The 27,437-nt window shown below is 38.2% G+C and overlaps 1 protein-coding gene across 1 annotated transcript in view; it reads left to right on the forward strand.

The window, feature by feature from the left end:
* Positions 1 to 27,437, forward strand: part of PCCA (propionyl-CoA carboxylase subunit alpha) — a 273,709-nt gene that overhangs the window by 4,386 nt on the left and 241,886 nt on the right. The window contains exons 2-4 of the mRNA XM_048295883.1: positions 3,789 to 3,866; positions 5,811 to 5,858; positions 5,948 to 6,016. Of these exons, the coding sequence (XP_048151840.1) occupies positions 3,789 to 3,866; positions 5,811 to 5,858; positions 5,948 to 6,016 (195 nt within the window). The remainder of the gene's footprint in view (positions 1 to 3,788; positions 3,867 to 5,810; positions 5,859 to 5,947; positions 6,017 to 27,437) is intronic.

A 27,437-nucleotide genomic window follows, 5' to 3' on the forward strand; every position in this document is an offset into this window, starting at 1 on the left:
CTTTTCCTGCCTGAAATCTGGAACTCTGCATCGCTGTTTCAACAGTGAGACCTTTTTCTGCCTGTAAAGCTCGGTATCAGTGAGTTATTTACAAGCTGACCAGTATGGCAGGGAAATTTCCTTCCTCCATGAGGGCATGTAAACCTTTAAAAACACACATATAAGCCATATCTAAATAACAAGGTAATTTTCTGTTTTGCTGTTGTATGCTGTGTCCTGAAACCACCTGAAGAGGTTTCCTAGGGCTGGGTGTCTGAGGGGAGGCAGGTTCTCTGTGAGGTCTCAAATTGGCAGTGTGCATACTGTTCTACAAGGTACTCTGTAGTTTTTGGTTTTTTTTAATTATGAAGTTATTTTATAATTGTTACAGCTATTTTAGCTCAGTTTGGCTATTTTGCAATTAATAATAGATAAAGGAGGATGCTTTTCCAAAATACACCACTGATACTATCTGTTTTCCAAAAATTTGGTAAGATGTGGGAAACTCCAAGCCAAATGCAGAAGTCCAGAATTGAGTTCTCATAAATGAATAGCCTACATTCTTGGGCTTTCAAGAGTCAAAAGTTTTATTAAATGGAAGTAACAAATCGTGACAAAAATAGGTTATACCAGATGACTCTACTGCCCTCTCCTAGTTTTGCAAGATACAAGGAAGTCTCTAGGTCAAGCTGAGCTCTCTGGGCTGTGTTCTGAGGAAATGTCTATGTAAGGTATAATAGCTAGGGCATGTGTGGTTTGGGGGAGGCAGCCAATTAAGGACGAAACTTGAGAGTTAGATTGGCTTTGCTGGGTTGTTGGTTTGAGAGGTCTTTGGGTGTTTGATGTAGCTCTTAACGAACCTATGAACCTACGTATGGAAGGAGTTTGGGAGCCTAGGGGTAGGTGATGATATCTGCATAGCTGTAGATTTGGAGATGGCAATTTAGTAGTGTTCCTTTGTGGCCTTAGATGTGCATTATTTACAAAATGCTTGTTTGTTTTTGAGTAATTATTCAATTGCTCATAGTGGCTAGGAGTAGACCTCTAAAGAGACTTTTCTTGAAGTGGGTGCTAGATTAAGCAAGCTCTTAAACCTTAGTGCATATTGGTACAGATGCATACAGAACCCCTTCTTTTAAAAGCTGTGAATTAGAGTTGGAATTTCACATCTGAGTTGAGCAATATGCTTGATTTGTTTTAGGAAATACCCAACAAGTATTCAATTCAGGGCTGAACCTGGCTTTCTAAGTGGTTTGCTTGTGTGTGTGAGGGGAGGCCGTTAAGTTTTTAAACATAGGTACATAATTAGGCCATTACAAGATTTTTATGTGAAATCTGTCCAATTCTGTAGTGTAAAACGAGAGCTGAGTGTGGTTTAAAGTTTTTCCAAGTTTTTTTAATTGTTTAGTAATTATATTATTTTTGCAGAAAAAGTTTTAACAGGGCTCTTTTTTTTTTTCCCCCAAGATGGCTAAGATTCTACAGCTTAATGATAGCTCATTTTCCCCATCATAGCCTTTCCTTCCAGTCTCCTGTGCATAACTCTTCTGGCTTCTCATGGGCATTTGAAACTAGTTTTGTATAAAAGGTATTTACAAGAAAGTTCAAAAGATTTTCCTTCCTTGCCTGGTTGTCCCCTTCTCCCTGCTAACTGCAAGTATTTAGATTAGCCCCACTGACCCTTAACAAGCACTTTCTCCAATGAATAATATTAACTTGGTGGAGAGTTTTTGTGTGTGTCCTGTATGACCTTCTTTAGACTATTTGTGGTCCCTCAAGCACTTCTGTCAATAGTGTTTCCGAGGAGAGGGACTCAATCTACTTAACTGTGTGTATTCTGGAGCAGGAAAGTGTACACTGCTGCTTCTCTAGCTATCCTTCTTGTTCCCTCTGACAGTATCTAGATCACAGTACAGTCACTGAAGGTGTAATAGTCCTGCTGTAAACTTGCGATAATGCCCAGCTGGCAGGTGTGATTGCAGCTTGCAGAATTTTGTCCTTAACTGCATCCTTGTAATGTCTGAAACAGCTTATACTGTCACACCCTCAGATGAGCAATAATATACCCCTGCAAAAAAAAAAAAAAAAAAACCCCAAAGAAACTTCTAGTAGTTTTGATTCTAGCATATAAAATGATTTTTGTTTCAGGTTGGGTTGGATTTTATTTTTGGGGAGTGAAGTGAAAAAGAAAAGAAGCAAAAACCCCCACCAAAACAAGCAAACAAAACTGAATGGGAAAGAACTCAGCATGTGAAACAAGGTGGAACAGTTGCTTTTTTTAGTTTCAGAAAAATAAAACATATATGAATTGTTCCAGAAGAATTAAGCATAGCTGGATTATCTGGGAACAGTATATGCTATGTCTGCCACTAGTGACTGGCAACTAAATGATTTGTGAAACTATAGTAGCTTTCTGCTCATGAGGCTTGTTTGGAGCCAGCAAGAGATGATATTGCTCTAAGGCTTCCTTTACTTGTGTTGAAATACATTGTTTTTCCTTTATAACATTATAAGATCAGCTGCATTACAGATGTGATTGCCTTCCCAATCCCGGGCTGGTTTCTGCTTTCTGTGATGCAACATGAGAAGTATTTGCAAACTTGATCAGGCTAGAGGGCTGTATCGGAAGTGTTCACATTCCAGTTACTGACAGCCACTGTTACTTCAAAATGAATCTGAGCTTATAGTAAACTTAAAATTTTATCAATTTTTCAATTATCCTAAGTTAACTACTCTTGTGGAAGGTGCAACTGAATTCTCTAATTAACCTCTTTATGTGAACATATGCTTCCTTATTTTTTGATATTTTTTCTAATGTAGTCCATATTCATATCTTTTTTTTCCCAGTCTTCTCACAGGACAGCCTTTACTTTCTACTACTTCCTCAGATTCCTGCAGCTTCTGAAAACAGTTCTTTAAGATAGAATTAACAGATTCCGAATTCTGGCAGTTGCTTGTCACTGCTGTTTCATGTTTCCTACTAGACAATATTTATTATCAAGGCTTTGTACTGTCTTTTGGATTCCAAGTGGGTGATCAAGCGTGACTTTGCTGGAGCTGTCTGTGTTGATGCATCTTTGGTGTGGTATCATTTTCTGTATGATTATTTTTGTTTATGGCGGCCTAACTGCCATTATGTTGTGAAATGACTTGCTTAAATAATGCCTATCTGAATCTCCTTTTTGATTCACTTGCAAATCTGTGATATCATCTATTGTGTTTTCTTTGAAATTGTGTATACTGCTTATTTCTGTTTTGTGCAAAAATGTTAAACTGTAGGAACTGTCTTCGTCAAAGTTGGTTCAGAGCAGAAGCTTAAGAGAAGACCTCTTTTCCTCAGACTGCTGTCAGCAGGTTGTGGTAGGGAAGACTGGGAGCTTAGCTAGCATCTAAAGTCTGTTCTACTTTTCCTCTCTGTACGGGCCCAGTCTGGTACCTGCTGTATGCCCAACAGTTCTCTAGCAGTGAAGGCCTCTCCCCATCACCACTGTGTACAGACACGTGTGCATGCTTTTTTGAGAATTTCTTGGTTGGTATTTCTTGGAACAAGAAGGAAAGAAGATGGTATAGTAGAGAGTTTATTACAAAAAAATTTGTACCTAGGATAATAACCTCGTATCTAGAGCTTTTGAATTGTTTCTGGTTACTCTTTGTGGGTGTTTGCTTGGGGAAGGGCAGTTACCTATGTGCTTTAATCCACTTGGTGAGGGAATGAAAGGCTATGAAAGTTTCCTCAAGGTGTCAGTGTACAATATGTTTTTAATTCAATGGCATACTGTAACAGGCTTAACTCCCTGTTTCTTCTGTAGTGGGAAACGCTGTGTTCAAGATGGTGCCTTATAACTTCACATAAACTGTATTCATCTGTGTATGATCCAAATGAAAAGGTAAGTACTATGGTGCATGTTTTCCTTTTGACATCTTACTGTAATACTGACATTTGGGTTTTTAAGCTGCCCTCTTCCTTGTGCTGCTAAAAACAATTCTCTTGGTATAACCCATCACTGGTTTAATAGCATGTTTTTCTTTCTAAACCGAACAGGAAGTTGCTTTTGCAGGATACATGTCAAGATTGGATACTACTTTGAGTGTATACCAAAAGGCTGAATAAGTCACTGTGAGCTTGGGAAAGTTACCTACTGGCCTGAACATGTTATAATTGTGAAACAACTGTTAATGTTTTGCATGGTGTGGGTGGTAATGGGCCTGGTAAAACATCTGGGAGCTAGACTAGCCAAAAGCTGTTTGTGGAAACAAAACAAAGTAATAGTGGCAGCATGATTGTTAGATCATCTGGCATGGGGGTAAGAACTTTGGAGTTTGGAAAAAGATAGGCCTTCAAGGCCTGCAGAGAATAGCAAATTCTCATCTTGGGGCTTGTGCAGTAGCAATCTCAATTTACAGTTACGAGCCAAGAAGAACTTTACTTGTGGAAGATTGTCTTGGCATGGCCTCTGAAGTAACATGCTTGGAAAAATAATGTGAATGAGGATACACTAATATTCAAGGGTAAGGATGCCAGCAATTCAGGACTGACAGGCTTGTCCTTATATACCAATGTAGAAGCAATTAACCAGAAGTGAAACAGTGTTAGGAAGTGGGGAAAACCAGTGTGTACCTCGAACTGTGGCTTTACAGATTTTTTTTCAGAAGATTTCATTTTTAAGGTTCTTGCTTAATTAAGATCCCCTTGCTTTTCTAAATGCATAGTTATATTTAGGCCATATGGTTGGGTATTTGGTTTCTCTCAGCTAGGAACTGTGTGATTTCAACCGGTGACTACTACAGACAGTAGAAGGGGCAGTGAACAAAAAAAGCAGAAAAGAGCTTAAACTGTCTTTGTAATGTCAAGACTTTCATGTGACACCTTTTCAGCTGAATTAGTGGAAATGACATAAAAAAATGTTGCTTCAAAGCCATATGTGATTTAAAATTATTTTTATTGTGCTGGATTTGAGTCTAGTCTGTGTCTTTGAATTGAAAAATGAATGTCAAATATTCTTACTGTTTTGATACTGAAAGTCTTGTCTTGCACTGTGACCACAGCTGATTAATAAAACAGCTTTTGTATACCAAGAACTAGGTTGATGGAGCATTTGAGTCATGACACTTTCCAATACCAAGTATTTGGGGGTATTTTTTAAATTCCCCCTCAACTTTGTATGCCTAAAAGTCTTTAGGTATCTAGAATGCTGAAATTTAGATTCAGGAACAGTTTGTATGAGTATGTTGGTAACCTTTTTAGACCAGATCCCCAGCTAAAAAGAGCTCTTGAGAAAAATTGCTAGCTCCTGTGGTGTTCTTAAAGTATTTGTACTTCTGATGATTGCGCTTGTTTAAGGATGTTTAAGACCTGTCTGAGTCGGGTGAGCCAGTGGTATTCAGCAGATCTGGCTGAACTTACTGTATGAGCTTGCTGCAGCTCTCACCTGGAGGGGTTTCTTATCACTTAATTTCTGTACGGTGTTATCACGTGGTAGTATTTTTAAACTGGTCATTTGATGCCAGCTCAGCCCTGACTTTGAAAAAGTAAATTTGGTCAAGGGCACCTTGAGTTTGTCTGGAGTATACAGCAAATAATGTGTTCTAGTCTGTCGATAGCAGTTCCACTTGGGGTTTTGCAGTGTTCCTCCCTCTCCTCTGGCACCTGTCTTCCCCTCCTCAAATTAACTAATGACTGTGAGGCTAATAAACAGTTTGGTTGGTGCAGTGGCAATACCTTCTCTTCCCCTAGTCCATATGAAAACAAGCTGTTTGGTGCATGTTTCTAGAGGGAGAAAAACTTGTGTTCTGTTTGTTTCTCAAGTTTTTTATTGTTCTTTTCCCTGTAGACTTTTGAAAAACTCCTTATTGCCAACAGAGGAGAGATTGCATGCCGAGTAAGTATGTAACCTTTTAATTTTTTGACATTTAATTCTAAAACTATTGGTATTTTAAATATTGGTAATTGTCACTTCTTGTATGGTAGGTCATCAAAACATGTAAGAAGATGGGGATTAAAACAGTTGCCATACACAGTGATGTCGACGCCAATGCTGTGAGTACTACTTAAATTCAAGTGGTAGATGAGGTTTTAGTAATTCAGCAAAACTTGCAGCTGTTATGCAGGATTGTTGGTTATTGTGGTAGGCATGTTGGCAATTCTGAAGTACCTTTGTATATGTCCTTTTCCTCTATGTGCTTGAAGTGAGTGGATGGAGATACCAAGGTGGGGGAAGGGTTGGACAAGTATTTACCATGTTTCTTCTGTCAACTCTTTCTGTGTTTTGCTTGTGTAAATGTTACCTTTGTCTTTATGTGGATTAAGGTAGACATAAATGCACACAGGTAGAAGCGTGCACCAAGTGTGAGAGTGGCAGTGAAACCTAAATTTTGTTCTGCTAATATGCACAAAAAGGCAATGAAGAGTGGATCCTAGAAGAAGGTATAGAGCTTAGTATAAATTTTTTCTGTGCCTGGTAAATCTTTTTCATTGCTTCCCGCTTTCCAGAGAAATGTCCTCTTCTACCAGGTGTGTTAAACAGGCCTAATGGTGCTGCTCCATTTGATGAGAATATTCATGTGTCTTCAGTATTCAGCAGTGTGGCAGGAAGGTGGTAAAATGGCTTTCTAGACGAGTAAGGTACCTGTCTTGCCCATTTTCAGGTTTTGTAGTCTCTTCTTTAGTTTAGAAATATTTGAAGTAATTCATGGCACCAATAGGAGGATAATTGCTTGTGTGGTGTAACAGCAGGTGTACTCATACTTGCATATTCTTGTTGACTAGAGAGAACATAGTATTATTCTTTGCCTGCAGGAACTGCTACCGGAGAAATGACTGAGGGTACCCCCATGTCCCAGGAAAGTTTGTTGAAATCTGGAAGGGAGTTAAAACCCTGTATTATGATTTAATAAAAAGTCACTCAGACAAGCTACCAGAAAAAAAATGCAGGACAAGACTTGTGAGTATAGGTGGCGAGTTACTCAATATTAGAAAAACAGACATGGTTGATGAAATCTGAAAGTAGTTAGAACTTGTGTTTTCAGAGTTAAGTGAAGGGTGAGAACTTTTGGGAGTTTTGGGCTGTTGAGTGCCTTTGTGGTTCTCTTACTTCATGACCAGCTCAGTTCACATGATTAGGCTGTAGACTAAGCAAGGGACTGAAATGGGACTTTCTGAAATGCTCTGCTGATGGATTTTTTTCGCCAAGTAATTCTTTCTTTGAGGTGAATGGAAAGTACACTTGGTCTGGATTTCAACTGGTAGCCATAACTGGTAATGTAGTAGCTTGTGGGTGCTCAATGAGCTGTGAAATGAATTCTTAATGGGTGGATGTCAGACATCATGATAAATTCTAATTCTTTTCGAAGCCAAGGGTTATGTGAATATGAATACAAACTACTCTGTATGATCTATGATTCCTCTAGTAAAACTGAAGCATGCTGATGGGTACTTGAATTCCATCTTATGTATATGGTATATGCTGTTAGGATAAATGGATTCACTATTTAGCAGCACTGCATAGCCTTGTTCAGTGGCATGAATTCATCCTGAAAATAGACTTAAAAAGCTGTTTAAAAACCCCCCCACATGTTCTTTCACCAGTCCATAATAGACTTGAGAAAATGAATTGGTCTTCTCTCCAGTGTATCTGTTTATTGTGTGGATTCTACTATGAACTGGAGACTATGAAAAAATCTGAAAGCAGTAAGTAAGAACCAAGATTGAAGAACATAATGAGAGGGTAAGAATGGCATGAAAAAGTACAACTCGTGACCTTAGCAGGAAGGGTGTACAAATAGTGCATTACAAAAAGGAAATTGAAAATATGTCTGTACTGCTTTGATCTACAGTGCTATCTTAGTTTTAAAATACAAGTAGTGTCTTTAATTTGTTATAGTTCCCAAGAAAGTCCAAGCTGATATCTCAGAAATGCATTAATATACTCATGACAGTTCATATACTCATGTTATAAAGATAACATTTAGTGTGTTAAAGGGGATGCTGACATTTTGAATTTACAAACAAGAGATGAGGCTCTAACAAATGCTCTAAGGCTGATGTAGTGTCTGCTTAGCTCTTTGGATTGTTACCTAAAGACTGACCAAACCTTGTACAAGGTTAAGCATTAGCTGTGTGCATTGAAGAAGCTCCAGATATTTAAAGGAAAATGAGAGGAAGGCTGCTTGAAAAATTATTCGCTGTACTTAAGGTAGTGGTATTAAGTCTAAGCTAGTTTTTTGGGTTTAATTGTACATGTTGTCTGTGTTTACCATAAATCCTTCAGTCACTACCTTGTGTGCTTGCACTGGGAAATAGTTTAGTTAATATTGTCTGTTTTAAGGACTTGGATACTTCCAGTTATTCATTGTGGGGATGACCTGGCCCATTGCAGTGATGCATGTGATTGCCAGTTTGGATGACCTTGGTAGATGAGCCCACAGGCCAAATTCTTTGACTCTGTTACTTACAATAAAGTAACCAACAATAGTTGTCCATAATTCTGTCCAGGTTTCACCAACAGCATCCTTCTTGGTTGTACCAGTCGTAGCAAAATCTCAAATGCTCTGAAGTCATACTTGGGAGCTGATGCAACCTGCCAAAGGAACCTCTGTCCCCATGGAGCTAGGAAAAACAAGATACATACAAACTTTCCATGAAACTGCTTTCTGTTGTTCTTCCAGTTTCTGTTCAGCACCATGGCAAATATCTTGAGTATGCTGTTAGAGCAATATCAGTTTGGACATACTTACCATTAATCGATAAAACTAGTAACTAGGCTATAAGAGCACAAAGGAATTTTCATTTCAAGGAATTAAAACTTTGCTGTTACGAGGAGGAAGCAGCAGAGAGGACTGTTATAAACTGGGAATGTGGCAAAAATGGAACAACCTGCCAAGAACCGAATAAAGCTTACCCGAAGAGGGAAAATACAAAGAACAAAATATACTGTTTTGTGCTATTAATTTAAAAAATGACCAAAGATCTGACAGATTTTTATAGGTGAAAATTGTTGTGGTGATAGGGAAGAGAACATTAACAAAACTTAAAAGGAAGTGTGGGACTTCAGAGTCTTTTGGATGCCTCTGTATTAATGCAGATTTACAAACAGCTGGACATGGTATTAAATGGGATTGAATTGCATTTGGTTTTGTGGAGGTGGGAGGGTGTGTGAACTGTTGAAAAGAGGTTGTCTACAGTTATTTGTGCTGCGGAAGAGAAGCTGCTGCTTTAACAACTGTCCTGAAGTAAAAATAATTGTGGTGGTTGGGAAAAACAGCCTGGCAAAATGGCTGCTGAGACCCCCATAGAGCATTACAGTTGCTCATGTGTTTATTTTCAAAATATTACTGAATATTTTGAAAAAAATAGGTCATAATGGATGCTTTCAGATTCTTGAAAATAGTGCTAGTTCTCTTTTATTGCATCTCTTATTTTGGGGAAAGCAGAGAAAAAAAGATTGTATACTGTTTGAAATGCTGAGTTTTGTTGGATTTTTAATTTTAGTGTTCAACTTTCAAAACACTAATTCTTTACACTTGAATAGGTAAAGCGGGTAAGGACCAGGAAAATTCAGATTTTTTTTTTAATTAAAACATCTGGTGGAATTATTTTTTATGTGAGAAAACAAGCAGAGAAGTTTCATTTGAAGAAGAGTAATCATATGTACTTTTCCCCCTGAACTGATTGGAATAGAGGGTCAAGATGAAAGAGCCTCCTCAACCATAAATGTAACACTGATGGTGCAAACATTGTCAAGGAAAGCTAGAGAACTATTATAATGCCTAATGTAATCAGCTAAAAGTATGATAAATGAAGAACAAGCTTTCACTAATTGGATCTGAACAAAAGAAAGTATAGCATAAAGCAGTGAATGAGATATAATTTTACTTGGCATTTTTTAACACAGCAGGGATTCTATAGCCATATGAAGCAATGAACTATAAATGACTGAAAAAATCCCATGGGAAAGTAATGTAAACTGCTAAAACTTAACAGAGTAGTGGGCAGTGAGTTACACTCCTTTCATATAAGGTTTTTCCTATCAGTTACTTAAGACTTCAGGTGTTATTGTATTAAATTGCCTGTTCTAAACCTTGTTCTGCCACATAATAGAAAACAAAAAATAATGCAAATGTGTTTATTGATGTAAAAGTAATTGCACAGAATTGAGCTGTTCTCCAGAAACTGTAGTCTTCTGAGTAACAGAAAATTGAAAAAATAACTAGAAAGGAATGATCTGTATTCCTTTCTTAAATATATTTCTTTTTAAGCTTGGAGTCTGAGACAGTATTTCAGAAGGAGGGTGGGGAAGAATCTGGTTTAGGGAAACTGCAAAGCTGATTAGGGTTGTTATAAGTTCTATACCACGTCTGTATTGAGCTGAATGAATTTGAGTGAGTAAGATGAGGTTTTTTTTTCTGAAACAACAAAAACGTAGGATTTTGCTGAAGACTTCTCTATAGCTTAATGGGATGCTGTTAGGTTGTTTTGTTCTTAAGAAATCTAGGTGGCAAAAATAAGTATTGGAGGGGAATTTGGCATTTAAGTTTTAATCTAAAAAAATTAATTTGAAAAGTGGAAGTTTATCTAAAACTGAGGAGTTTTATTTACTTGTAACTAACTTAGGGGATTTAACATTTGTCCAAATTCTCTTTTTTTCTGTTTTGTCTTTTAAAATGTGCAAAGCTTTCTTCCATCGTCAGCTACAAAAACTAGAAATTCAGTCATTTTGACAGCTCATTGTCTCCCAATGGTATTTCAGGGATTTGTATTCAGAAAACTTGGCGAGATCTGTTTTGAGTATCTATATGAAAAGGAAACTAATATTTTAATGCCTTTTTGGAATATGTGATTCCTGGGCTGTTGTCCAGAGTGTATAAAATGGCCCTTGCCTCCATGTACTGTCTGGAGAAATTCACTTTCCTAAGTGGTGGTATTTGCAAAGTGTGCAAAACAGGAGTGGGCCAGACCATACCAAGGAAACGTTAGGGTCAGGTTTGTTCTGTTGTTTTGCTCTTCCTTCAATGTATTTTTTTTTTTTTTTTTTTTTTGGTTCAAAAGCAAGACAGCATATTGCTCATCCCTTCACAAGAGGGGATGGAGATGATGTTACTATCCTGTCCCCATGCTTTATTGAGTGAACTACTGACTAGTTTTGTAAAGCATGAGAAATGCAGGTGGTGGTCATCCCATGAAGGGAAATACCTCTGTGGAAGGAGTGTGCTTTTGTTCAGAATTGTATCTTGCTCGCCAAGTAATCTGCTTTTTTTTTTTTTTTTTTTTTTTAAGTTTATCATTGCTTTGAAACGGAGTGGGTTGCTGGAGGAAGTAATTAAGTTTTCATTGGCTATAATGAAAAACGCAAGCTTGATCTGCAGTTTTAAAAGTTGGAGGGGGCTCATCAGAGCTCTAGAATCCTAAAGTTTCAGCTTTTTAGTGTGTTTTAATCAGTGATAGGTTGATGTGAAATGCATATATGACCTCTGGAATGAGTCAGACTCCTGTTGCATTGTTTGATGGCTAAGCTGAAATGTCACTTTTGTTGGATTCTCGCTGAAACTCTACCACTGAGTAGCAGAGGAAGGATGTGGAATAGAATGCTTTAAGCATCACACTGCAGCCCTTTTGGGGTCACTGCCTTGGAGGTGGAAAGTATATGTTGTAAAGAAGGAATTGATACCAGATCTTTTGACCTTTGTGGGAATGGTTATTTAATTACCAAGCTGATTTATTTGAAGGATCAGTGCATGGATTAAAAATAATTTCCTGTCACAAAGCTCACTTAGGGAAAGTGGCTGTTGTCAGAAGTACTGAATTACCTTTGGGAGAGGAAAATGTGGAAGCCCAGTCAGCAAAGTTAATTGCAGCTTAAAGGTGCATATCCTCAGTGCTGTGGAGAGTCAAGTGCTGGTTCTGAGGGTGCTGATGACTGTCTATGTTAGTAGGTAGTGTGGAGTAACAGAAGTGTATCTGTGGAGTGAAATGGTTCATGCTGAAGACGTAGTGTTCTTCCTTTCTGCCTCCTAGTATCTCTGTGTGATTGGTTCTAGTCTGGTGTTGAGGGCTTGGTGTCCGCTTGTGGTGCTTTGATGTGCTGGGCAGGTATCTGGTTCATGTGCTTTGAGGTAGCTGTGTGTTGGAGACAAATGTGTTTTAAGTGGGGATGACTGAGAGATTTACTTTAAAAAAAAAAAAGCAGTTGTGATTTGAACTTAAATATTGATGTGTACTGAAGTCACTCTAATTGCTTGCATGGAAATGCTCTCCTGGTGCTGTAGCACTTTTCTGATCTTGCGCTGGGTTGTTTCCATGCTCTGAGCACACCAGACATCTTCTTGGTCGAGTTAGTTAAAACTTTTTTCTACTGATTTTTTAATGTTAAAATATTTCATTGGAATGTGTGACAGATGCTATAGCCATGTATGGAAGCGAACTGAGTTGGGGGTAGGTCAGTAAAGTGACTTTTGTTGCCTTGGTTGTCTGCAGGGCTCTGCTGCAATACCCAGAGCTATGGGGTTTGGAGAGGTGTACAGTGAGAGGCATCTCAGTGATTGAGTCTAAGCTTTAGGCTGAGGAGGGCTGAAGTCATTTGACTTCGCTTGTTCTAGAGATTTGCCTCTCTTGGGCAGCAGTGGCAGAGAGCAGGCAGTTCCTTCCTTTGAAGCCACAGATATGTGCTGAGGCCACTGCCATTAGCAGTTCTGGATCAATGGCTCCAGCTGCCATAATTCTGGCTCAAACTTATTGTCCTTATTATGGTGGGTTTCCCCAAGAAACCAAATCAGTGTACATCTGCTGTAGCCTGTTTGCCTTGTGCTGATTTCTAGACCCTTCCAGAGGTGGTGGAAAGTGCTGTATGTAGTAGTTTTAATGCAATTGTACATTGTCAGTGTGACCAAAAAAAATAGTTTTACCATCTTCCTCTGCAAGAGAGGGGCTGCAGCAGCATGGTTTCCTGTTGCCTCATCTCCTTGGATACAGAACATAAGGTCCCTTGGATTCCTCTTTTGAGGCTTTGAGAGTGTCCTGTCTTTTTCCTGACTTCATCCTTCACCTGTGTCCTTAGCAGCAACTACTTAATTGTGCAGATTCATTGCTCCTGTGGTTCATATTGTCCCAGTTGTGCTATTTGTTATCAGCTGTGGTTGTGGTTATTCAAGGATGATCTGTTTTCAGGCACTATTAACAAACAATGCTATTTGGTAATACTATCTCTTATATCTTGTCTGTGTGGGTGTAAATACTGGTGAGCAGGCCCTGGGCTGAATTTTTTTACTATTTGGATGAGCTCTAGACAGAGAGGGACCTAAGGCAAGTTTTCTGTGAATAATGTTCACAGGTACTTGGAAAATTGGTTTTACAACCAATGTAAGACTGTGCTGTCTGCTAAGAGTAGTTATCTTCCTTTTTATCTTTTGTGTACCTACTAGATGTGCAGCCTTTTGTTAAATGGATCCAGGCTGCTTATCTGTATGAGAACAGTGAGGTAAAGAAAGAAATGTGGATCAGCAAGCTGATGTGGCTTTCTGCATAGGTTAATGAATGCTAGAGCTGATGGCATCAGGACACATGGTTGGGGACAAGGAGAATGAATACCTGATTAACCTTTTGAGAGGCAGTGTAGATTTAGTATCTTGAGTTAGTGTTATCACACATCCTAATAGTGGAGGATGTGGGGAAAAGGGAGCAGGGAAGGAAATAGGTATCAGAGATACAGGTTCATACTATGTGAAGAGCTGGATTGGTGAGGAGAGACATCTTAAAGATACTTGCAATAAATATTGTATTTAAAACTAGAAACTGTCCTTAGTTGTTAGCTGTATACCGCAACAAATAGCTGCCCGGCAATTGTGGAGTCTGGAATTCCACCAATGAGATCCTGGTGCCATTTTTCTAGGGAGGAGTGTTAAAACAAGAAACTGAATTGCTTATGAGGTGTCTGAAAGATTGAAAAACTCAAGACTGGAGACAGGAAATGAGGATGCAATTTGTGAGGTGTAAGGTATAGATGCATATGTCACTTTTACAGGTGTTGTGGTTTTAGGTTATATTCTTTTCCTTGTTCACAAAAAGCGTCTGTCACTTTCAGCAAGAAAACACTATATGTCTTGGGGTGAGACTCAGGAAGGATGAGTCTGAGATACTGTTTTACTTATTACTGCTGAATTGTCTGGAGGCAGCAACTCGCATCCTTTGCTAGCTGTTTGAAACCAGCCACCCCCCCAAACCCTTCATGTATCTTGTTTATTATAGAGGAAGAATGGTAATCAGTGTTTGACTAGTTGGTGCAAAGTAATAGGTGTACTGAGTGGTGACTTGGATTTACAGAAATGCATGTATTCTGTTTAGATACAGTACCTCCTGGTTTCTGCCTCTGTCTTGCTGTGCTAATTGGGAAATGCTTCAAGTTTTGTTCCTGGACTTTAATTAGATATATAGCATTGCATGAATTCTCACAGTCCCTTTGTAGCTGGTGTTTAATGTCAGCTCACCTGTTGACCTGTAATGTTACTGGCCTTGTAAAGTAGGGTGCTGACAGTTCTGAAAGTCAAAGTGTTTTTAATGTGGCTTAGCTGTTGACAAATTTGCAACAGCGTATCATCTCCCTTGTCTGCTTTTTGTAGCAAAGGAGCATCCCTGTCCAGGAAGTGTATCTTCAAGATTGATCTCTTGTAGTTTTGTTTGCGTATGTTTTATTCCATGTGTAGCTTCCTGAAGCATTAAGAATCAATCTGAGAAGCAGCTATAGCTTCAGAGTGGCACTGATGGTACCTGTCTGGGGCAGTGAGTCATAGCGCTGTGGAAGAGAGGAGTAGGGGGAAAAAGGGGGCTGGCACACAGTTCTTTACATCCTTTCTTCCACGAGTAGTCTGAGCTGCCTGACTAAAGTTGTGATGTACTCTTCCTTTTTCATCTTCAAAGACCCTTTTTTTGCAGTAATACAGGAATCTTAGTCTAGACTAATGCCTGACCTAGAAAGCCTCTTGAAAAATCATGAATTTTTGTTTGTATCCCTTTGCCTCTGCAATTTCTTTGCAATCTTAGGTTATAATAGGGTGTCCCATAGCTCTTTTGCTGCATACAGCTGTCAATGCAGTGAAGTGCAGTTGGTTTGTCTTGTTGCATCAAAGCAGGTGTGACCAGGTGATCTTCCAGCTCGTTAGGTGGCACTTTTTGACAGATTCTTATCTAAGTATGCTACAGACGTTTTCTCAGGAGTCGTGACCTTCCTTAGCACAGATATTATAGGGTATTTCTTTATTTACCTTGGCAGTAGTTGTCTCCTGAGAACAACAATAAAAAGGCAGTTTAAAATTTCTCCTGTTGAGTGTCTTTGTCATGTGGTCCTACATGAGGTATTACTCTTCAGATGTGTGCAACTGAATTCTTGTTATTTGGACTTCTCCTTTCTAATGCTCTGTCATCATGCTGAATGGAGGACATCCTGAAGAATGTTAAAAGGCTTCTATTAAGTTTTGTTCATGTGAATGTCTAGTGGCTAATTAATGAAAATCTGTGTGCCTTGGTATGGATTTGGGAATGTTTTTGGTTTTGCCTTTTTTTTTTTTTTTTTTTTTTTTTTTTTACTAATATGGATATATAAAAATCTGTGAGTAGCTCTGGTCCTGTTTCTCTGCATGTATGCTTTTATGGGGAAGGCACGTGTATGGTGAAGATGCCAGTTGGGTGACTACAAGAGAGCGCTTCTGAGTTGTAACCAGACCTTGGGTGGGGGCCCTGCATCAAACTGGTGTTCTATGCATTTGGCAAGAAGCCAGAGGAGCTTTGCGCTTGTTTGTATAGTGCAATTTCTTTTTAAAAACTTGTTAATAGATATTTGTCTGGCTTTGGATGATGCTTTGAAAGGAATATTAGTCAAATATTGGGGTTTGGTTTCTTGGGATACTCCCTGCAAAAGTTTTCCCATGCCCTCATGAATTGCTTATTGTACTATGTTGTAAGAGTAGAAGAAAAGCATCTTTGAGTAACTGAACACATGATAATCATAAATCTCTCCAGCAGCCATAAGTTGGTACTAAAAAGTTTGTGGAAGGAGCAGGGCTGTGGTCTTTCATGTCTTGGACTCTAGCAATTGCCTGATGCTTCTCCCTTAGACTGAGCGTAGGAGCTAGGGGCCCGTATAAATGTGAGTTGAGTCTGGTCCAGGCACTGAGTTTGCAGAGGGAGCAGATGAGCTGACTTGCAGGATCAGGAAGGACAAACAGACTGACAGGGTCTTTGCAGAGAAGCTGCAGAGCCAACAGTTTTATGTGAGACAATGCTTGAGTAAGTGGAGGATAGAGAACTTCAGTCCAGGGGAGGCTTTGACTCCTGCCACTAGGCCATGTGATGTTGGATGCCATAGACCTGATCGTGAATAAGAAGCAGATAAAGTTGGCTCTAGAAAACTGGAGGAAATGTCATCATTCCAAGACACTAGTACACACGTGGGACAGAGTGAGGACAATTGAGGAGTCCTCTTGAATATGTGGAGAATGAGTTCTTGACACAAATGATTGAGTTAACTAGGGGAAATGCTGACCTCTTACAAAGAGGGAAGAGGGGTGGGAAGCATGAGACTGCTCTGAAATGTTTAGATTTAGGTTTCCAAGAGGAGTAAGTAAGACAAACAGCAGAACTGCAACCATGGACTTTGGAAGTGGAATTTTTTTTTTCCCAAGCCAAGGATTTGCTTGCCAGGGTGTCACGAAAGGCTGTTTTGGAAGCCAAAGTGGCTCAAGGGAGCTTGTTTATACTCAATATAGTCCTCTCCAAGCAGAGGACCTTGGGCAGAATTAAAATGTATAGAGCAGATGAAGGCAGGGATAGGTTTCCTGGAAGGTGGAGTGTGCAGGGGCATAATTAAGGAAACCAAAGCTCTGCTGGTGTTGACTATATTGAAGTATGTGAAGGGACAGGGGGAAGCTGAATTTGTGAGGTAGTCAACTTGGGTAAACTACTAAGTGATTGAAAAATTTGATCAGCTCTTAGAGGTCCTGTCCAGCTGTAATTGTTCAGTTTTGTTTATTGTTTTTTTAAAAAGATCAGGAGGTGGGAGAAGAACTTGCAAAGTGAAACAGACTAAGTTTATTTTTATTATGTTGACAATTGGCCAAATACATGATTAATCTATAGTCCTTGGTTATGCAGTGTGAAAGAAAGACGCTATCTCTGTGACCACTTATTGCATCATATTTGATGAGAAAAGGAAGCCTCTTCACAGATAGCTTAAAAGCTTATTATGGAAGTATGACCTGTGGTGTTTATTTTTGTTTTTTTTTTTTACGTGGGGGATGGTTTTTTTTAAATGGCTTGTCACCTGTAGCAGACTATCAGGTTCAGCTTTGGGGAAGCTTCTCCAGTGAAGATTTTCAATGACATAATAAAATTACCAAAATGCTGATGTGATTCTGAGAAGGTATAAAAAGGTAATAATAAAAGTACATATAAGCCTCCACTTGTATCTTAATTCTAATAAAAACTGAGTGTAAAATTTCAAGAATAATATCCAGGGAAGTTTAATAATAACTCATGTTTATGATAGTATATATAGTTTTGCTGATCTTATGGTTAATGTTCTTCAATTTTGTATATAGTGCTTTAGCTGTTTGAAAGCTCTTCAGTTCAACTTCTGGGAAATAGTTTTGTTCCAACGTGCACAGCTGTTATGCTTAACTAGCAATTATGGATGCTGCTGCTGGTTTAAGTATTGGAACTCAGTCCCCTAGAAATGCTCCTGAACCCAAGAAAAAGTTAATTTGCTAACCCTGATTCAGATTTTTTTTTTTTATGTGAAGGTCTTTCCTGAATAGAGCAAAGGTGGTTGTATTGCCTGGCTAATGTTTGTGTTCTGTGGAGGTGAGAAACTGTACCTGGAATGTGTTGGAGACTAACATGGGAAAAAAAAAGCTTAAAAAACGTGGGGAGGGAGCAGGCAGCAAAAAGAAAAAAGCTGTGATAACAAGTTTTAGGTACTGTGACACTTGTGTAGCATTAGGGCTTTGGCAGGTCTGCTGTCTGGTGCAGTGAAGGCTTGGTGCTGGAAGCCTGCCCAGCTTGGCCTGTCTGTTGGCATCTTCCTAGGTCACTCACTGTGCTGTGAGAAAGGATCCCCAGTGCCTTTGAGTGTGGATGACTTAGTACTGCTTGCTTGTATGCATTTAGCAGCTGTAAACCTTGTGTGTGTGGGAGGGAAGGGACTGTGGCTAAGGGGTTGCCTTTGAGCGCTGTTGCCTGATAAAATCAGACCCTGGATTTTGTGAGCCTTCCTTTTTATAAAACAGAGTGAAATGTAGAATGGTTGGGCTTGGGCAGCCTCACTGCCTGCCACAGTGACTGGCTGTGGGGATTTGAAAACCCATTGCTGTTCTTTTGTTTTTCTCTTATGCTTTCAGCATGATCCTGCTTTGCTTGCTCCTAAATTTTAGGTAGATTGAAACTATTTGTGTTTGCTTGTGTTGTTTTTTGTTAAGCATTGCAAAATTTTTGAGAATTGGGGAAACCACTGTTACATCTCTTGTACTTTTAGTTTGAGAAGCCATTTTTTAATGTTGGTTGTAACACTTGATAAATTAAGGAATTGGTGATTCTCTATGCAGTAATTAAATGAGGAATTCAAAGCTTTATTTTTACAAGACTAATGCTAGCGAGGATTTTGCTACTGGATTTTACAATTTTAATGTTCTTTCATGTTTTTTAGATGCTAGCTTTTATTTGATAAGAGTATGTAGAGGGTCTGTAGCTACCTTAAATAGATTACTGTTCTCTGTAAATACAAAGTTATGACTAACATGGGAATGATTTTAGATGTGATTGATAGGGTTTTTTTGTTAATAACCTGAATTTGAATAGCAAATGTAATTTTTATTTTTCTTGTGATAGTTAATTAAAATGTAATTTGTATTTGGTTTCTACTTGTTGACTATTTTGAAGAGTTCTTAGTATCGTTCTTCATTATGAGTTGAACTGAGCCTGAAGTTTTGTCATGTGCTTCTTGTTCAGTATCTGTGGAGCTCAGAATTGGCAGATAAACTTAGACTGTGAACTCTGCAGTACTTACACTTGTTGACAGCAGTTTCCCATTTACTCTTTTCTTTTCTCCTTTAGAAGAAATACTGTAACTCTGCTGCAAGTTAACTTCAATAACTTAAGAGAAAGATGTAGGTTTTTTTGTGTCTTAATGTGTATAACTCAGTATTTGTCGGATAATAAAATTTGCTTCTGTGCCAATTTTTTTGCTCTTTTTGTGCAAAGCATTTTCTAATTTAACTAACAAAAACTATAATGTGTGTTTTCTGTCAATTAGTTCTGAAAGCTATTTTTTTTTAATTAGGCTGCTGAGATTCAAGAAGTGACACTGCTGTGTTAAGATTTTTTCTTTGTAAAGCTCTAACATAAAGAAACCCATCAGCTGAATTAAAGCTTAGAATTACTATTGCAATTTCCTACCCTCATATTTCTGTGAGTAAAGCTAACAAATTAACTTCCGTAAATTTATTTTGCAGGCAGGCTTGTGTGCCTGTGTATTCTCTGCACCAATATTCTTTCTGCAGAAGAAATTTCTGTTTATGCCTTCAAGCAGTTAAGCCAACAGTCACCTTCTCGCAGCACAAATAGACCACATGCTCTTTAAGAAACCAGAGCTGTGGTGAGTCTAGGATGAAGGTTGCTGTTGGCTTTTAAGTTAAAATGAAAATTTAACATACGTATGTATGAATTTCATAATGGAATGACACTTGCAAAATTTAAGTTCTAAGCTGGTTTGGAGGGATACTTCCAATTTTGTTGTTATTACATTTGTCTCTCCCTAGCAGCCCTTATCTAAAGATAGGAAGGAAAGCACTAAGGTTGCATTCAGTGGAAAAAGGTTCTGTTTTTGCTCATAATTTTGCCCTGCTTCATGTGCTGGAATGAAGATGTTATGTTTTATTTTCAGACTCTCTGGTTCTTTAGGGGAAAATGCTTCAAATTCCATCGTTCAAGCATGTGGTGGTTAACATTTCTTGGACAAGTTGCTGTAGAATCTGTTGTACTTAAAATGATTGGTAGGGTTGGTAAGGTACATTTGATAAGCCAAAGAGGTGAGGGGTGTGGGTCGTAGACTTGAGAGTGAGAAATCTGTGTGCATATGTGGACTAGAAACTGACTTTTGTTAGGGAGACTATTTTGACAGGAAGCTTGTGAAGAGCTCTTGGGTTTTGAACTTTTAGTGATCCACACTTGCTTTGAAAAGTAGACTCTGAACAGTGTATGTCTGAGGTATGTAGTGCATCCACACCTAAATTACTTCATTTAGTGTTTTTGTTATATTTGCATTTACATGTATTTTAGAACACTTAGAACATTTGAAGGAGAAACCTCTGAGTTTCTCCTTGAAAAATGTTATGTTAACATTATCTGAACAGGAGCCTGTAAGTTGCTGCCTGTCCTGTGTAGCCCCACGGGGGGAGAGTACTTTGAAATGGGACAAGGGTTTCATTGTGAGCATGTGATCGTATTTCAAACAGTCTGGGGCAGAGGAGGTGCAAGGAAGTGTGAGGGTTCCTGCCAAGTTCAGGCACAGTACTGTGGGCAGGCAGTTGCCGGATGCAGAACCAGTGTGCCTATAGCAGCAGTACCATCCATACCTGCAAGAGAGCATGCTGCTGCTCTGGCTTGTGTTGAGTCTTTAAAGTGTCTTCAGCCAGAATACTGTGGGATGGTAGAATGTGTATGTTTGTACTTTCTTTGTTCTTCTGCTGCCTGCTCTTTGTTTTTTCTATTTTTGATCCTTAGTTTAGGCTGTACTTTTTTTTCCCTGACAATACCTAGCACAAGCACACATGGTTGTGGAATTTCCTCACACTTCCCCCCGATATTCATGCAGTATTGTTTTCTTTTCTCCTTCATCTGTTGCATAAGTGATGCACCATACATTGAAGAATATGATCAGACATTGTGCAGGTTTAGTGATGGTGTGTGATTGTCTTGGGCAAGAAAACAGTGTATTACAGACCTAGGAGATGGTGGTGTTTGTTGTTCACTCCTTTAGCATCAAGAACAACTCTTAGATTCTGTGCTAGATAGCAAGCCCTGGGCTTTACCATTAGGGTTTGCTTTAGTTATATGTGTAATTGGACTGAGAGAAGTGGAAGTATGATACTATTTTGGAAGTAGGGAAAGATGTAATATTTTCTGAGAAAGCAGCTACTACTAAGTTCTTACTTTGCTTCTTGACTGATCACCCCACCCGCCCCCATCAGCTATTTTTTGAAGCAAGAACATTGTCTTTACTTGCTTTCTGTCATGGAAAGTGAAATTTGTGTACGTCAATGAGTTTCAAAGCTAGCATTTCTTCTTTCAGAACTCTGAATACATTTATACTGTTTCAGCAGGAAGGATGCTTAAATTGTGAAACTGAACTTTGAAACTTTAGGTAGGTTGATTAATTTTCTTCTTAAATTAAGGAAATTTACCTGTCCTTCTCCTCCCCTCTGAAGAACATAGGGGGGTTTTTTTCTCACTTTGAACCCTTGAGATGAATTGCCTTGCTTTCTGCATGTCCTTTTCTGCCAGCCTATATACACATGGTAAAATAGATGAATATTTGACATTTACCGTGTTAAAACAAAAAGCCAACAAAATTCATGAAAATCTCCGAGAGCTGCATCTTATCCAGGTGGCCTGCTGTTTGAAATATGACTCCTGGTGTGTATTGTACTCTTAGCCCTAGGATTCAGTAATGAGATTGAGTGGTATCTTGCGTGAGCACTTCTGGGTGATTGACAGTGAGGTGATGTGAATCATCATTTATCAGGATATTATCATGCCTACCCTTGATAATTTCTCCCTGCTGTCTGGGGAGGTGGTGAAGACAGATAGGACTTTGTGATGTCAAAGTAATTAGTGTGTGTTGGTTTCCAGCTGAACAAACTGGAAACTAATGATCAGGTAAATGAAGATGAAGTGCATTAGTGTAAGGATGAAGGTGCAAGGACCTTGGGGAAGACCTTATCAAAATTTCATGGGGGTTATTTGAATATCTTACAATTTGTGCAGTTGCAAGCAGTATTTTTATACTACTAAAGGATACTTCTGCAACAGTCTATTTACATGTCCTTTGTTGATATCTCTTCTAGTAAGAGGGTCAGCAATAGGGTTAAGGACATTTGACTCTCTCCTGTAAGAACTGGGAACTCCTTATGATTTTCATAAAATCTAAATAGTCAATTTCCAGCTAATGGCAGCTATTTTGAGTTAAATGTTAAGGAATTTCAGTGTACACTGAAAATGTTAGATTTTCTAGTGACTCTTCCTATTTTAAAGTGGGGAGATTACTATCATTTGACTTTTTTATATTTGACCAATAACTGGATCTTTTATAGTATTAAAATATTTTGCTATTGCTTGGTACATCTGTAAATATCTTTAAAAATGTGGGCTTCACTACGTAATCTGTGGTACTGCAACAGGCTTTTAACAGGCATGGTAGTTTCTTGGTACAAGTTCTGAAAATTTTACGGATGTGTCATTAGTGAAATATTTTTATAACCTGAAGAAACCTTGTGTAGGTGTGTACAGCTATGCCAATATTTCAAATAATGCTTAATGCACAAGACTGGCGGAATATAATTGCTATACCAGTGGCAAGTGATCTGAGTTAATTTTATCACATGTGATTAGATACTGCTAATTGTAATTAAGTGATTGAAAAGCTATCTGTTTTACATGCTTGCTTTTCAATTATTAAAATGCTAATTTACTTATTGCCATTTATCCATAAACTTGTATTAATACGCCAGTTTCCCAGATACCTCCAAGAATAACATACTTGTGACAGCAAAGTTTTTTTAATTAAAGCCTCATGGCAAAATTATTCTTTTGGCTAATTTTTATGTACACAGCTTCTTTTTATTTCAGTTGCTTCTTTGGTGGAAGTGAATGGGCTAGAATCTCTGGCAGGAATTTGTCCGTATTAATATGGCTCATCAGAGACATTATATTTAATTGGAGAGTATAGTCGCAGGAGGCTGAAGGGAATTATTTAGCATTAGCAATGGCTCGTCTGGGAGTTGTGCACTAATCAAGGAGCTTGTGTGTTAACTGGAGGGATGATGGGAGTTATGACGATTATGACATGTGAGCACATGTCTGAATGAGAACTGGACAGGCAATGAGTTAATCAAGAAATATATTAAATGGCTCCCATGCTGCTTCATTATTACTCTGTAGAGTGTCTGTCAGATTGTGTACTTTAACGAAAAATAAAATGAAATCCAACAAATGGATGTTTTCACAGTTAAAGTTAATACCAAGTTTTTAAACCAAGAACATCTATTTTTGAAGTGAATATATGCTTTTTAAGTGCTGTGTTGAAAAAGAGGAAGTGAATGCTTGGCCTGCAAAATGCATTTAAACATGTACCACTCCAACCTGCAAGATTTTGTATTTTGTCAAATGCTTGTTTTCAGTAAATATGAACTATTTTCCACTTCCAGCTAGATGTTTTTAACATCTTTAAGCTTTTACATAATTAATAGCTTGCTAAAATATAAAATTTATTGTTAGCAACCTAGCTTCAAGGAAATAAAAATGCTAATATTTTCCATTTTCAGGATGCTCCAAACCTTGTAAAGTAAAGAAACCAAACACAGCACCCTTTAACTGTATTGCATGGACTATTTATTTATATGCCAGGTAGACACATTCTGTACTCAGCATGGTTAGAGGCATCCATTTCCTATCCATCGTGAAATTATCAGTTATGCTGGGAAAATTCATGTTTAGAGGAAATGGAATCCATAAATTGAGCCCACCTTAAAAAAAGTTAAACCAACTGAATTATATCAGTAGGCAAATTTATCCCAGAGCTACTGGACAGGTGAACACGTGCACTTTTCCTGCTATTGTAAGCACTGCCAAATTTAATACAACTTTCTGCCAAACTGTAACCTTCATGTATTAGCTTAATTAAAGCAGTATCATGGATGCTACCCAAAGTGTTAACCTGTAGGAGGTTGTTATTGAAATCCATTATCTGCAGAGTCAGTATTAGTGGTCAGCAGCAGCAGAAGTAAAACTGCAAGTAAGACCCTCCCTTGGGTGCTGTGAGCTCAGCAGGTTAAACTGTCAAAGCTTCTTAAAGGATGGATAGTTAAACCCCCCAGAGTTAAAGGTAAACCAATCATTTGCTGTCAGCAGGAAATATGACTTTATTTAGCAGGTTGGAGGGGGACAAAACCCAAACCTAAAGGCTAACAGCAAAGAGGATTTAGAAGGAACCATTCTGTAAGAGCATGGTGCTGTGCTATGTAGATTCCATGCAACCTGGAAAAATTTTTTTTTTTTAATTCCAGGGATTTTTGAAATAGGAATTTATTTATATAGATATTTACTCTAATGGTTTATAAAGCTATATATAAGGTTGAATTAATTTATTAAACCTGTGAATATTATCTATATGCTGTGATGAATGCAAAAGTTTGTGCCTCTTAAATGGGAACAGTTGTCACCTTGCAGAAATAAGCTTTCTTTCCCTTGGTGTTGTGCAGGTGTTGCTTATATAGAATGTAATTATCTCTTTTTACCATATGAAATATATTTAGCATTGACAAAGTGTGCTCTGTTGAAGATCTAAATATGTATTTGTAGAATTTGTATGTATAGGCCACATGTATTTATGGTACTTTAATTAAGCTATTCTGATATTGGTATTTCTCATTTTGTCTAGTTTTTACTTAATCTTCAAAGGTGAAGATCTGGAGCATTTGTCTTTGCACTTTTTACATTCTTGCCTCAAAAAAGAGAGTCCCAGAAGTGATAGCTTATTATAGAGGGGTGGGAAGTAGGTGTAGGGGGGAGCATTTTGCTAGCATTCTGTTCATTGGAACAAGATCTGTGCTTGGGTGGGGAAAACTTTGTAGTGTCCTGCAAAGAATGCTCTTTTATGTACCAAGACCTATCTCAATACATGCACTATTTTTAGACTAAATCTGCTCGATGTGCTGAAATAATACTAAGATTAATGGAATGCAATGGAGCCTAAGATTCTGCTCACTATCCCTGAGTTAACTTAAGATAGAAAAGTGTGTATCATAGGAAATAAGCTAGGAGGTGGTAATATTGTTAGGGAAAATACTCAGTAACCTAACCCCCCCCCCCCCCGGCAGATAAAAGATTTTTCTAGAGTTAATGCTAAAATAAAATTTTTACAATTTGAGTTGCAGCGATGGCAGAACTCTGAGATCTGTAAGGAAAAAAAATGTTGAAAATATTTTTATCAGATGATCTGGAAAAGGATGGGACCACATAAAGTCTGGCATCTGCATCTGTGAATGAATTGTCCAGTGTTGGTAGTAATACTACTGTGTAAAAATTGTATTTGGACAGTGCAGGTTTCCTTGTCTGTTCCTGCCTGTTGGTCAGACTGTACACAGTCCTTACAGACTTGGTGAGCTGCCTGCTTTTCTGTGCAATCATTTTCAGGAGCGCTTGGTGCTTTTTCTCCATTGCACTGTTTTTATAGACTTCATCTTGATATCTTCATCTTGAAATCTCAAAGCTGACTTGTCTTTCAAAAGAAGGTAGAAAACTTAGGATGGATTTTATGTATAGGACTATTCAAAGTTGTGCTATAATGAATAATTTTAATATAGTGGCAGAGAAGTAATCTTCTTGTAAAATTATCTTTTTAAGAACTAAGCAAAGAATAATTTTAAAGAAATCTAAATGTTCACATTAGTGGAATTTTGAAGGAAAAGTGCCCTACTTTTGTAAATGTTATGTAATAACATAATATTAAGTACAAATATTTCGTAAGGCATTTTTAAGTATTTCATTCCTTGTAAAAGCATAAGGTTATGCTGGCCATGATGGTAATGTTAAAGTTTTATGATGTAACTTTTGTTCATTATATGTACTGCTTTAGTACTTAGCCTTAGTGGAAAAACCCCTCTCACTGAGTACCTAGAAGTGGTTAAGGGCTGTGTGTATGTACATATAAACATACATATATGTGCATTTATATTTTCTATTGAGCATATATGTATTGCATAGACATGAAGGAAATCTGTGTTTTAAAAAACTTGCTCTGGAATTTTGTCATCTTTAAGATATTCTGCATTCACTCACAAACTGTTTTTTCTGCTATTTTCTATGGATTATTTGACATTGTAGAACTTGCTTCATATTATGTCTAAATTTTTCTAAGTCTAAACTACTTGTGAAAGGAGTGTTTGGGCTCTCCTGCCCCCTCCCATTCATTCACTGTATGGGATCTGATGGTCATGTGGCTGGGAGATGGTTTAACTTGCTGATCTGACAGAAGGTTAATTTCCCCTCCCCTTAGATTACTTTTCCACTGTGTCTGTTCAGTTCATTGATCTGTCTCAGCAGCACTGTAATTGCTAGAGCTGAGCGTGGAGGAGCATTTAGGGGTGGGATCATCCTTTGAGTGGCATTTTGTGTGTGCCTAAAGTAAGGCTGATTGTGAAACTTAATCTAAGTCTCAGTATATGGTTCATTTTGGGCCTGAAGTTAGTCCACTTTGAGAAGAACATAATTCACTGTAGGTCTGCATCTTGTGTTTGTGATTTAAAAAAAAATTCCAATCTTCCAACTACTGATCCAGGATATGTTGCATTTAGCTGACATTAGTTTTTCCCTTTTCACCTTTCTTTTAAATACTGGTGTGTAGCTGACATGCCAGGTAGCTGTGAATTCACCTTGCTGTTGTTGTGAGCTATTCTCTCAATATTAGAACTTGTTTTAGGAATCCCTGATCTTTGGATGCTGGAAGTAACTTCTGCAGTCCATCCATCCGTAGACATCTGAATGGCTGTATGTTCATCCATCTAAAAGGGGAACTCTATCTGAGTTAGAGCTGAAAATGCTGGATAGGAGCATGTTACCACTGCATACTATGTGTTGCTTTGTACTGTGGCTGAGTTTAACCTACTTTTTCTGAATCCCAAAGTCTTCTGGGATATCTAGCTTAATTAAGAACAAAATCTATATGAAGTTCTGTAGTTGACTGCCCTTCCTACCATGTGATACTGTTTCCTAGACCTACCTAACTACCAGCTTTCCCATCTCCTACATGTCTTAACCCTTTTAGAAAGCAAAACAAAGAAGCATGCATCAAATGCATTCCTTGGTAGAGCTTGTTTTTGGGAGAGGCAGGAAAAAGAAACAGCATGAGAAGGATCTGTCCTATTGCTTTGCTAATGTGCTTAGAAGCTGAGATTCCATTAGGGAAAGGCTGACATGTGGGTGCAGATGTGTTTGAAATGCAGGGAGGCTACTAAGAACACTGTAGGGCATCACTGTTTTGTTAACATCACAAAAAACCTAATTCTTCTTCTAAAACACTTAAAGTGCAGAGTCACATACACTGCAAAGATGTAACTCCAGCATCCTCACAGAGCATAGTGGACTGCTCTAAATAAATATGATGAATTGATCAATTCCTGCAACAGATGGAGACTCTTTCTTTGGT

Source organism: Corvus hawaiiensis, chromosome 2 (genome assembly GCF_020740725.1).
Source record: "Corvus hawaiiensis isolate bCorHaw1 chromosome 2, bCorHaw1.pri.cur, whole genome shotgun sequence".
NCBI classification, from domain to species: domain Eukaryota; kingdom Metazoa; phylum Chordata; class Aves; order Passeriformes; family Corvidae; genus Corvus; species Corvus hawaiiensis.